Raw genomic sequence first — 12,013 nt, forward strand, 5'->3', positions numbered from 1 at the left:
CCAAGCTAACTTGGAAATGCTCTGATATTTTGCTCTACTAATTGAAGCAAGTTCAGATTAATGCATGTACTATTAGGCTCAAATTTTTATTCCCCTATAGGGAGCCCTTTAGACTAAGCTTAGTGGGATAAACTTCATTTATCGTCCATGTATGGAAATACAAGGACTTCACTACTTAAAAAAAAACAGATACTGTAAAATTAATTTTGTTCATGTCTTTACAGAATATAGAGTTATAAGATGTCTGAAAGCAGGTCTTGTAACTATATTTTTATTATTAAAGTAACACATAATCAAACAGCACTTGTACACAATACATTTTCGTTATAAAATCTTTTAGTATAGTAAGAAGAAATAAAAGGTACAGTTTTGAGCAGAACCCGTTTGAACCTGGCGCCCAGTCCAGGAGCACCAGAATAACGTGCCAACGGCTTTTTGTCAAGAATTGCACACTCAAAGGCGTCAGTTATATATTCTGGTATTGGTATGGATTCATCTCTGTCATATTTATCAATACTCTTAGCCATGTTATTGTGATATGCAACAAAGAATGGTTCGTTTTCCTTCCTTTGTTCAACTGTCATACGGTCCCACATCTCGTTCATTTCCCTGTAAAGAAACAATACCCGTTTTACATAACAATTGTATTAAGAAAGCAGAGAAAATAGAATTAGAATAAATATGCAACTACAGACGTTTCTTTAATGATAGTTCTGATTGTTCGAATTTGAAACCAAAATTTATATATGTGTATATGCCTGGATTTAAACAAGGAGCACCCACTTTCAGAAACACCGTACACCAGGTGGCGTGTTCCACCTGGCACGTCTGAATATGTTATAGCTTAACTAGCGCTTAATTAAAAGTATTTAGAGTGCAAAAATATAGCTGTTTTGCTCTACCCTGTGAGGAAAAGAAATGAAAAAAAAGAAGGTTTTTTTTAGGAAAACTAAAAACGGATATGATATACTTAAAAAACTACTATAGAATAAACATCCCTCACAACAACCTCAAGAGAAAGCAACAAAACGCCTGATAAAAGGTGGCTACAAACATTTCACTCTCAACTGATTGTTTATTCATTTAAATAACAACAAAACCCTCTATCCCATCATACCTTTTTCAAATAAAAAACCAAAATAGTAAACTATATTTCTTCATTCGACAATTACTCCTTTAATGTATTTTTGGGTTCTTACAAAAAAATAACATTTTTTGTAGGCCTAGTTTCTAACTTAAAACAATGAATCATTTGAACAGTATAAGACTAATTTAAGACAGAAAACTGTAAAGTGGCTAATCAAAACGTCTCATTCCTCTATGAGCAGGAACATCCATTACAAAGAATATAATTTCACATGAAATAACCTATATTATCTCAATATTTAAGATAACTTGTTAAGAAATTACACATGGTAATGTTCCCATAAATTTATTACCATTTTTTTTTAATATGAAAATGCTTTACTAGCCAAAATAGCAACGCTATTGCAGGTATATCAAGTATACAGTCAAATGAAAACTGTAGCATTCAAAGACAAACATCACGCGAATCCGTGTAATAATCATAATCAAAAATTTCCTAAAGCCTTATCATTTAAGTTTTGATTTAAATAAAGGACAAATGATCCACAATGTCTCTCGATACTAGAAGCTGGGTAAATAGCTAAATGTGGACAATTCTGATGGATTTGTCGGAGTCAGTCTCGCGTTTGGTCCTACAGCGGGGGTGTCCAAGGACGGGTAATAAGCCATAATGAATCGGAGTCCAAAACGATGCATGAACTAATGTCTACGACAATCAAGGGAATTTAAGCTGAGCCTTTTCAGTACATCATCGAATTTTGAGTAGTTTTGTCCAAGTATATAATCTAGATACAAAGATCAGAACAATACATAAATACAAAAAATAAATAAATAAAAACTACAAAACAAGAACAGATGAACATGGATTGTTAGTTTAATATACATATACAAATATTTATTCCTTAAAGTCTCAATATTTTTTTATTTATTAAAGTTAAGAAAGTGTACATTCAATATGTATTTTGCTTTCAGTAAAGGGCAAATTATGTTCTGGTCTTGAGAAGGCATGGGGGTTGTCAACCCGACTCATGTTATTTTCTCCTCATTTTGAGTGTGACTCGGTTATTTATTGTAATTTCTGTTCGTTTTGGGTTTTATTATTTGTATGAGGGACGATCTACAATGTCTCCCGGTACTACAAGGTGGGTAAATAACTAATTGTGGACAATTCTGATTGGTTTGTTGGAGTCTAGTGTTTGGTCCTACAGCGGGGGTGTCCAAGGACGGGTGATAAGCCATGATGAATTGGAGTCCAAAACGATGCATGAACTAATATCTCAACTATTATGAAGAGCTCAACTATTACAAGTATTTTTATCGTTTTTCCCGTCGGTGGTAAGGAATGATAGGAAGTGTGGCTGTCAACTTTTGGGGAAGAAAAATTCATGGAAGAGCACTTAGAAGAGCTCAGGTATTCTAAGTATTTTAAGTGTTTTTTTTTTCATTGGTGGTAAGGAATGATAGGAAGTGTTGCTGTCAACTTTTAGGGGGGAGAAAAATTCATAGAAGAGCACGTAGAAGAGAAAAAATCATAGAAGAGCTCAATTATTACAAGTATTTTTAGTGTTTTTTCCGTCGGTGGTAAAGAAGGACAGGAAATGTGGCTCTCAACTTTTAGGAAAGAATAATTCATGGAAGAGCTCTTAGAAGGACTCAAGTATTCCTAGTGTTTTAAGTGTTTTTTTCGTCGGTGATAAAGAATGATAGGAAGTGTCACTGTCAACTTTTAGTGAAGAATAATTCATTGAAAAGCACGTAGAAGAGAAAAAATCATAGAAGAGGTCAATTATTACAAGTATTTTTAGTGTTTTTTCCGTCGGTGGTAAAGAAGGATAGGAAATGTGGCTGTCAACTTTTAGGAAAGAATAATTCATGGAAGAGCTCTTAGAAGGGCTCAAGTATTCCTAGTGTTTTAAGTGTTTTTCTCATCGGTGATAAAGAATGATAGGAAGTGTCACTGTCAACTTTTAGTGAAGAATAATTCATTGAAAAGCACGTAGAAGAGAAAAAATCATAGAAGAGGTCAATTATTACAAGTATTTTTAGTGTTTTTTCCGTCGGTGGTAAAGAAGGATAGGAAATGTGGCTGTCAACTTTTAGGAAAGAATAATTCATGGAAGAGCTCTTAGAAGGGCTCAAGTATTCCTAGTGTTTTAAGTGTTTTTCTCGTCGGTGATAAAGAATGATAGGAAGTGTCACTGTCAACTTTTAGTGAAGAATAATTCATTGAAAAGCACGTAGAAGAGAAAAAATCATAGAAGAGGTCAATTATTATTAGTATTTTTAGTGTTTTTTCCGTCGGTGGTAAAGAAGGACGGGAAATGTGGCTGTCAACTTTTAGGAAAGAATAATTCATGGAAGAGCTCTTAGAAGGGCTCATTTATTCCTAGTGTTCTAAGTGTTTTTTTCGTTGGTGGTAAAGAATGATAGAAAGTGTCGCTGTCAACTTTTAGTGAAGAATAATTCATTGAAAAGCACTTAGAAGAGCTCAAGTATTCCAAGTATTTAATTTTTTTTTTCATCGATGATAAAGAATAATAGGAAGTGTGGATGTCAACTTTTAGGGAAGAATAATTCATGGAAAAGCTCTTAGAAGAGCTCAAGCATTCCAAGTATTTTAAATGTTTTTCCGTCGGTGGTAAAGAATAATAGGATGTGTGGCTGTCAACTTTTAGGGGAGCATAAAAGAGCTCAAGTATTCCAAGTACTTTAAGTTTTTCTTCCGCTACTACATCATGATTGCAGCGGTAGCTGCAACCTAGTAAGAAACGAATCATGGCCCATAGTAACCAAAAATTGAAAAACATGTTTTAAAAAAACTGGCAAGTGAGAAAAATTTCCATTCATATAACTATTACATTTACATTGTTATTGCATCATTTCTTTAACTGAAAGGTAACTATTGTCGAAATTAATCCTGATAGTAGAATGTTAGTTTAAAAACAAACTAAGGGGAATTCCGGAAAATGGACTGAAATCCCCTACAAAATGGCGTCGGATTGAAACAAAAAGTATCCCACCGGTATTGCCATGGTCGAAAACTCTATTCAGAAAACTTACACTTGCCTGGCTTGAACAAAAAGAAAAATCAGTTTTTTGCATGGATTTATAGTCAAGACTTTCAACAGCCTCAACTGTGCCTGTGAATAATGCCTCAAAAACACTCCGACATTGCCTCGATATTTTGCGCACATTGTTACCACGTTAAGGCTTAAACGTAATTTGACGTTTTTTAGTTCTACTAATTTCAGCGGAGATATGTCTAACAGGAGGCACGTCTCCGACTCCACTAGGTATACCCTACAGCTAAGGTATCGGACAGTTCAAATTTTTTTAATATCAAAATTCTCAATATCGGCAAGATCCATAGGTTCTTCTGAAGAAAACACTGTAATAACAAAAAAGTAGTACCTTTTGGTTCCCCAGTCAACATTCTTTCCTAATATAATGTTTACTACCGTGATAAAAGTTGCCCCCTTCCCTAGGGGAGCCATATACGGCCGTAGATTATATGCAAAACTACAATATTGTGATTCCTACTTTTTAATTTGCAGAAGGTTTCTATTAATTAGAGTTTTAAATTTCTTTCTAATTCACCCACGTTTTAAAATGATTTTAACTAAAATATTTATTCAAATACTCACATTATTTCACCATGAAGTGAGGTATTAGACCAAATTAAGAATAAAATGCCGGTAATGAAAAGGTGCGCGATGATTCACAATGAAAAACAGTGCATAAATATATTATTTAAGGTTTTATCTGGCACTGTTGGGAGGGGGAGGCATATGGGTTTCAGTTGTCATGATATCAACAGGTCTATGGGGAAAGGACGTTTATTGAGCGGAATTGAATGTTTCTGCTTTTTTATTATTCTATTGTTTCCTTTAGAAGATGTTATGCACTGCAATATTACCAAATTACCAAAAGGAGGCAGCATTAAAAGTAAACCCTCTAAATTTTAGATTTAAGTTTTAAAGTCTGGAAGTTACCAGCACGTGCACAAATCAATCACTGAACTCACTTTTGACGTGCACCAGAGAGCCATCTTTGGGCAAGACATTCTAATCCTCCGGGTCGTACGATAACGACATCTATTTTTGCTTCCATATACTCATGTCGCAATGCCTGGGAAAGTGCCTCAACACCTTGGGCACTAGCACTGTAAACCGGAAGTCCTGGTAATCCCCTACTCCCGGTAATGCTTCCAATGAAAACAATTCGTCCTAAAAGAGAGATAAGACATATTTACACTATAAATATATATATATATATATATATATATATATATATATATATATATATATATATATATATATATATATATATATATATGTTTCATTATATGTACATGTTATCGTGAATATCCAAAAATTGTGAATATCGACATTCACCGGTGAATATCCGAAACACCTTTTTTCTCCTTGGATTTAGTCAGCGTTGCAAGTCGACTTTTTCCGTTCAATACAAGGTTCAGTTAAGAAGAAGAAGAAGAAGATTTGATGATAACAGGTTAGGTTTGGTTAGAATAGCTCAGGTTTCTAACCCATTTATGATTTTCCAAATTTAACCTGACCTAGCCTGAACAAACATAATCTAACCTAACTTTAACCAGGTTCCTACAAGTGCTAGTTTTCCATCCATATAAAACTACATTTATTCCTCGGATTCCTCCAACTCCTGATAATAGGGTGCTAATTTCTGACTACGCTAAACTATTAGTGAACAGAACCTATAATAAGGATAAAATTGATTATTTTATATGTGAATATTTATAAAGTTACAGATTTTTCTTGCATTGTAATTAAAAACAAAATGTTTATGTTTTGTGCATCTAAGAAAGGGCATCTTTAGGCTAGTAAATATAGTGTGCTGACAAAGCGTTAGACAAAAGAATCCATTGTTTCTTCTAGCAGTGTTGTAGCATTTTGACGTTTAGCCAAGACTAATTAAAACTTTAGCAACAACGTCGAGGTTTGATGGATTGGCGGTAAACCTCATTTTCAAAATTAATTTTTATTTGCATAAAGTCTGGTCATTCAACATTGGTTGATTCTTGCTTGGTGTAGATCTCCTTTTTTTATATCCTGGTTTGTGAAAAAAAGAAGATAAAATACTGGAGATTATGATATTTATGCACAGTGAGGTCACTAGGAGAAAAATATTCAGTTTGATCAAGAATTCTATTTATGCTTCGTTCCCATCTATATTTTTCATTAAATTGGCAGAATGTTCTTTTGACTATCATTTCTTTTGCAACCTTTTGGGGTTTTGGGTCGAAAAAAAAGTAAATTGTCGTTGTTTCTTAAAGTTGCGTAATTTAGTTTTTTACATTAAGGTTGATCAGATGATTTTTTGACATCTAGAATTTTGTGCAGTTTTATTTTGCAGTTTTTGGGTCGAATTACTGTCCTTTCAGAAAAAAAAAACTACTTTAAAATTATCATTGGAAAACTGTGAGTAAAGGACAAAAATCTGATCTGTCTTTTTAAATTCAGCGCAAAATTTTTATTATAATCACATGTTGTAAGTTCTTGAGCAAAATCAGTGGCTCCAATTTACGAAAATCTTGTGAGGTTGGGGGTTTTGTTTTCTTTCAATCTTTTCTAATGAAATTAAAGAGAGAGAGAGAGAGAGAGAGAGAGAGAGAGAGAGAGAGAGAGAGAGAGAGAGAGAGAGAGAGAGAGAGAGAGAGAGAGAGAGATGAATTTGTGATTTTCCGCGATCTCTTCTTAAATTACGGGAATAACGGGAATATAACGGCAATACCGGCAATACGGGAATAAGTGTATATATTGCTTTTTTTTTATTTTGTCAATGAATCAAGTCCAGTCAAAATATTGGGGGGGGGTAGGAGAAGTTATCCAGGGCAGTTATTCCAGGGGCTAGGAGTCTGAAAAAATTACCGCCTCTAGTTTTGAGTTTTCTCAAGGAACCCTTTGGATCAGTCTAGGCAGGGATGGTTCAAGGGGGGGGGGGTTAGAGGGAATTATTCATCCCCATATTTTTGTTAAGTCATATAAGTCGTTTATTTTGAAATAATCGAGGTCCATGATGCTCAATTTAGAGATAGTATAAGTTGTACTTTCTTTCTCCTTGAAAGACTTTTGCATGTTTAAACTTCTCGGTAAAGAAATGCCTAGCTTCATTCGTAGATACCGAAAAGCGAATTCACGTGTAAATGGAATAGAGTTGTTTTATTTTATCATTTAATTTTTGTTTCTAATAATGTCGGATTTAAACAGAGTCGTTTAAATTAAACCAGGTTTAAATAGACTGGACTGGTAGCCTACCAGTTCGCCTTAAATACCTGTTTAAACTCACATACATTTATTTCTGTCGGATTGATCAATAATTTAGGAAAATTCAAGTGACGCCTGACTAGATGATATGAACAAACCAAAAGCAAGATACGAGGTTACCTAGATAAAGTGTGGGTGGAACAACTTTGGCTACGAGTGAAAAGAAGGCATGAAATTTTCAAAAAATGGAAAAACAATCCATTTTTGGAAAAAGTCCCGCGAGAAACTTTCAAAGCAAACTTTAAAATCCAGGACACTGGAAAACGCGATTACAAAATGAGGCTCAGACGGACGCAACGCTTGAGAAGGATATGCAAGATTTGGCTATGTACCCAGTTTGTTTCCCAGGACAGGAGGGCTTTTTAAGAGTTAGCCCATTGAAGTCGGGAGGTTTGTTTTGTCTAGGACGAACTAATAAGTAATCTTGGAACTTATAACAGACACAAATTAGAAAAGGAATTATTCCAAATGTGTGTAACCGGTTCCTTACGGTAATTTTTTATGTTACACCATCAATCAACACAAATGATGAGAAGGAGTCAAATATAAGACAAGACATCTTCGATCAAAGACTCAACAAGACATGCGTTAAAAAACTGGAAGACATGTCTATCAGTAGTTGCTGGTTCCAATGCCGTGTTTAAGACTATCTGAGAAAATTCTGTGTTGAATCCAAGACATATATTGGTGGAAATACAATCAACATCATCTCCTGTCTTTGATCTATGTAAAGAGCTAACAGCCGATTGTACTGAAGATCGTCTTAACATTTTACCAATTAATTGACTTGTAGAAAGTTAGTGACTATTCTCAAAGTATAGTTCACAAGGGTCTAGGAATAAGGGCTTTTGGTCTGGAATGGTATGAAGTATACCAGTTCTTAGAGTAGAATATCGAGAAAGATTCTTGTCGCTTGGAGTATTTCCTTTTCTTCAGTAGTCCCGGGAGAGACCAATTCAAAAAAGCCTGAGTGGAAAACTGTGTGCGACGATGACACAAAATGAAGAGAAAAGTAAAGACGAAGAAAGGAAAACTGGCAAGTGATTTCTCTGCCGAGTCACACATAGCAGCTTTGTCTGATTTTTATCACTTTGCAAACAAAAGCCGTCGTGTAGATTTCCTACTCGATAAAAGTACCCGAACTAAAATTTGACAGCAAGCAAAAGATGAAGAGACAAGTAGCAAAATTCAGATTTTTTGGGGCATTTCAAGGACCCTAGCGAGAAAAGGCATTGCCCTTAGGAGAACCGAGGAACAAAATGGCAACTTTGTTCAAATTGTTCAGTTTCTAATGAGATGTGTGGCTGCTTTTGAAACTCAATATAGACCATACCAATGTGCCTATTTAGGCACAATTTCTCAGAACAAGCCAATTTACTTGCTTTCAGTAAAAGTCATGGAGAAGATCCTTGACACTGTCTTGGATTCAAAATTTTATTCTGTGATGGCCAATACGACACCAGAATGCTATCTTAATAAACTTGCGGTCGTAACATGCACTATCAGCTCAGAAGGGACATCTAGAAAAAGACTATTGCAAGGCTAATGACAAAACTGAGCACGGTATGGCATTAAGTATATTAGGGACATTGTCAAGGAGATGAATTTCTTAGGATAAACTAGCTTTCCAATCTTATGACCAATCTTATGACAATCTTATGACAAGGCCAATGTCTGGTCACTCTAATGGAGGCCAGCAGAAAGAATATGAATTTCTTGATTGCTTTGTGCCTTATATTCCCTGCCAGGCCCACAGAATAAACACCGTTATAGAACATAGTACAATCTATGTCTTGGTGGACTGCACTGGCTGAAACCATAAAAGCAGTAGTTATATCGATTGAAGCAATCGTTTCAACCATTGACGAATTTAAACATAAACGCCGATACGAAGACGAAGGCACAGGCTACCTGCCTTCTGAAAAGGATTCTAAACTAAAATTTTATCACGTGTCTCATGCTTATGAAAAATACAATTTACAAGGTCAGGATAGCAACAGACAAACTTGAAGAAAAGGAGATAAACATCATCGATTCATTCGAGATGCTTGAAGCTATGAAGGAACTTTTCGAAAAAATATTGGAAGATGAAATCAATGATTTAATTGACAGTGCAGCTATGTTTCCCAGATGGATGAAATCCACTCAAGGGTAGATTTCATCACACATCTTGTATAGACAGCAGAGCTCAGAGTCAAGCCAAGATCTCAATGTATCATTTCTATAGACAACGTTATAGAATCCTGTTTGATAGGATGACTACAACGATGGGAGAGAATCTCAGAGATTACCTTGTCAACTTTCAGCCATTTTGCTCCTTACTTCAGGTTCCTTTAAAAAAAAGAACGATTTCGGTTGCCTGTGTTGATCTAGCACCAACGTTGTTTCCAAAACCAAGAAAGAACTTCAGATACTACTACTTTTTAAGTAGAGATTGAAGTTCTGTTTCAGTTTTGCCACAGCGCCACTTGCTTCAGACACATCATAGGTGAAGGAAATCACCGGCAACATTAGCATAAGCAAGCTAATCGTCTTTGTAAATTGGCCGATAAATTGGCTAATCGCCTTGTAAATTGGTCTGATTCGAGTGTTTGTGAAGTGAACATTAAGTTAAGCTCTATTCAAAAATACAGCAAATCAATATAAAGCCTGGAATTATACAACATACCAATGGGCCCCATGTCCCGTGAATAGATGTCCTTTTTATTCATCCCACCAGTTGGTGCTTCAAATGGCAGTTCCATTTCAAACACTGGCAGTCAAATCGTCTCACAAGATGTTTTGCATCAATATACCCATTGGACGAGTATCCTTAGTCCTATGAATAGATATCCTTTTTTTGCAGCTGAAGTTTCTGCTCCAGACCAACACAAAACCAACAAGTTTTTCTACTCATCCAAGCACTAAGATCGTTGTCTCTACTGGAAGAGGACCATATATCGAGTCTTAAAATTCCGCTAAGTGTTGCCACTGCTTGACTCTCCCTGTCTAGTGTTGCCACTGCTTGGCTCGAGTCCCAAAGCAACTATTGTGATATGTCGAAACCAAAAAACTATTGTCCCGAGTGCCGACTGCTGGTAACCATAAAATCTGTCCAATGCGTGTCAGGATGCGGCCGTTGGTACCACGCGGGCGTTAATAAATGCGCCCAAATAGGACTAAAGGACCATTCCGGCGAATGGTTATGCATGGAGTGTTTTGCAAAAAAATACCCGTGACTCCGAAGCCGCAAACATCTCAACCCCCACAAAAGCCTAGTGCGAAGAGACCTGTAAGAGGAAGCGGAATCGGCACCTCTTCACCACAAATTATTACGGGACCTAAAACTAACTCTGATATACCGAAAGGGACTAAGCCGTCTGTGGTAAGTGTAGACATTCCCAACTATGAATCCGAAACAACCCGTCTAAGTGAGAAAATTAAGACCCTTGATGCAAGTTTATTGGCATGTAAAGCAGAAAATCTAGAAATCCGGACAAGGCACTCAACGTTTCTGTCAGAAATGGAGGAAAACAACAATCAAATTAAAGTATTGACAGGCCATTTGGAGGATAATTTTCTTATAATTTTCTTATTATAAGACTTTCTTATAGCCCAGCTGAAACAAGAACTCTTGGTGGCTATCGAAACCCGCCCTTGTGACCCTTCGCAAATCCCCCGTGACCAAGTTACCCAGTCAACGCAAACGGACAAAGATATCGCTGTTGCTAACCGAAATGCACCCATTGATAATAAAGTGCAAAACATAACATCTAGCCCAAGCCTAGCCCACGACTGTGCGATCTTGTCAGACGAAATGAATCCTGGTGATACGTCATCAACTAGTGCAAATGCACCCCCTCCGACGCTCGTGGAGAAAAGTGACGTAAGAACTCGTAAATACAACATGTTTTGCCGGTTCTTTGAACGAGGGTTTTGCAGACTAAAGGAAAAGTGTCGGTTTTTGCATATATGCTTAAATTTCCGATCAAAAGGTTGCATCAAAAATGATTGCAGTTTTGACCACGTAGATTTGTGTAGTGTCTTAACTTGTAGCAACAGAGAATGTTTTTTCGCTCATGTCACTCCTGACTTACGGAAAACAAGAGGGTTGTTTCGGAAAACAAGCGCCTCCTCCCTGAATACCCCTACTTCAGTATCCCCTTTTAGTTTCCTCCCCCTCCCATACACACTTTTCCTCCACCAAAAGTAGATGATGTTAATTCTCCTCCCTGGGGCCCTGTTCCAGTGTCCCTGTCCAAAGATAAAAATTGTAAGAGGCACTCATCTCCCTTCCGCCGTCCTTTTTTAGTGCACCGCACTCAAGCAAAAAATTCTCATCAAAGTTCATCAGGCACAGCTCAAAAATTGACAAACCCTTCCGGATCCGGAATTCTCCTCCCTTATCCTTTTCTACCTCCTCCCCCTCCCCGCATACAGAAGTCCTATTTCCTCCCCCCTCACAGTATGCTGCCCTATACCCTCCCTACTCTGCCACAAACCAGCAATTTCTTGACGGACATGAATCACTATTCCCAACTAGACCCCCTTTCCCAGCACCTTACGAAACCCCACCCCCAGCCCATTCGTTTTATCCTTCGTGCCTCCCCTGTCACCGTGATTCAGGTCTGAGACTTTTTAATTGT

The 12,013-nt window shown here is 36.7% G+C and overlaps 1 protein-coding gene across 2 annotated transcripts in view; it reads right to left on the bottom strand.

The window, feature by feature from the left end:
• Positions 1–257: 257 nt before the first annotated feature.
• Positions 258–12,013, bottom strand: part of LOC136027317 (17-beta-hydroxysteroid dehydrogenase type 6-like) — a 75,597-nt gene continuing 63,841 nt past the window's right edge. For both annotated transcript variants that reach the window (XM_065704439.1, XM_065704438.1), the window contains exons 5-6: positions 5,111–5,312; positions 258–609 (exon numbers count right to left, since the gene is read on the bottom strand). In XM_065704439.1, the coding sequence (XP_065560511.1) occupies positions 294–609; positions 5,111–5,312 (518 nt within the window). In that variant the 3' untranslated portion in view covers positions 258–293. The remainder of the gene's footprint in view (positions 610–5,110; positions 5,313–12,013) is intronic.

The sequence above is a fragment of the Artemia franciscana genome, chromosome 5, assembly GCF_032884065.1.
Source record: "Artemia franciscana chromosome 5, ASM3288406v1, whole genome shotgun sequence".
In the NCBI taxonomy this organism is placed as follows: domain Eukaryota; kingdom Metazoa; phylum Arthropoda; class Branchiopoda; order Anostraca; family Artemiidae; genus Artemia; species Artemia franciscana.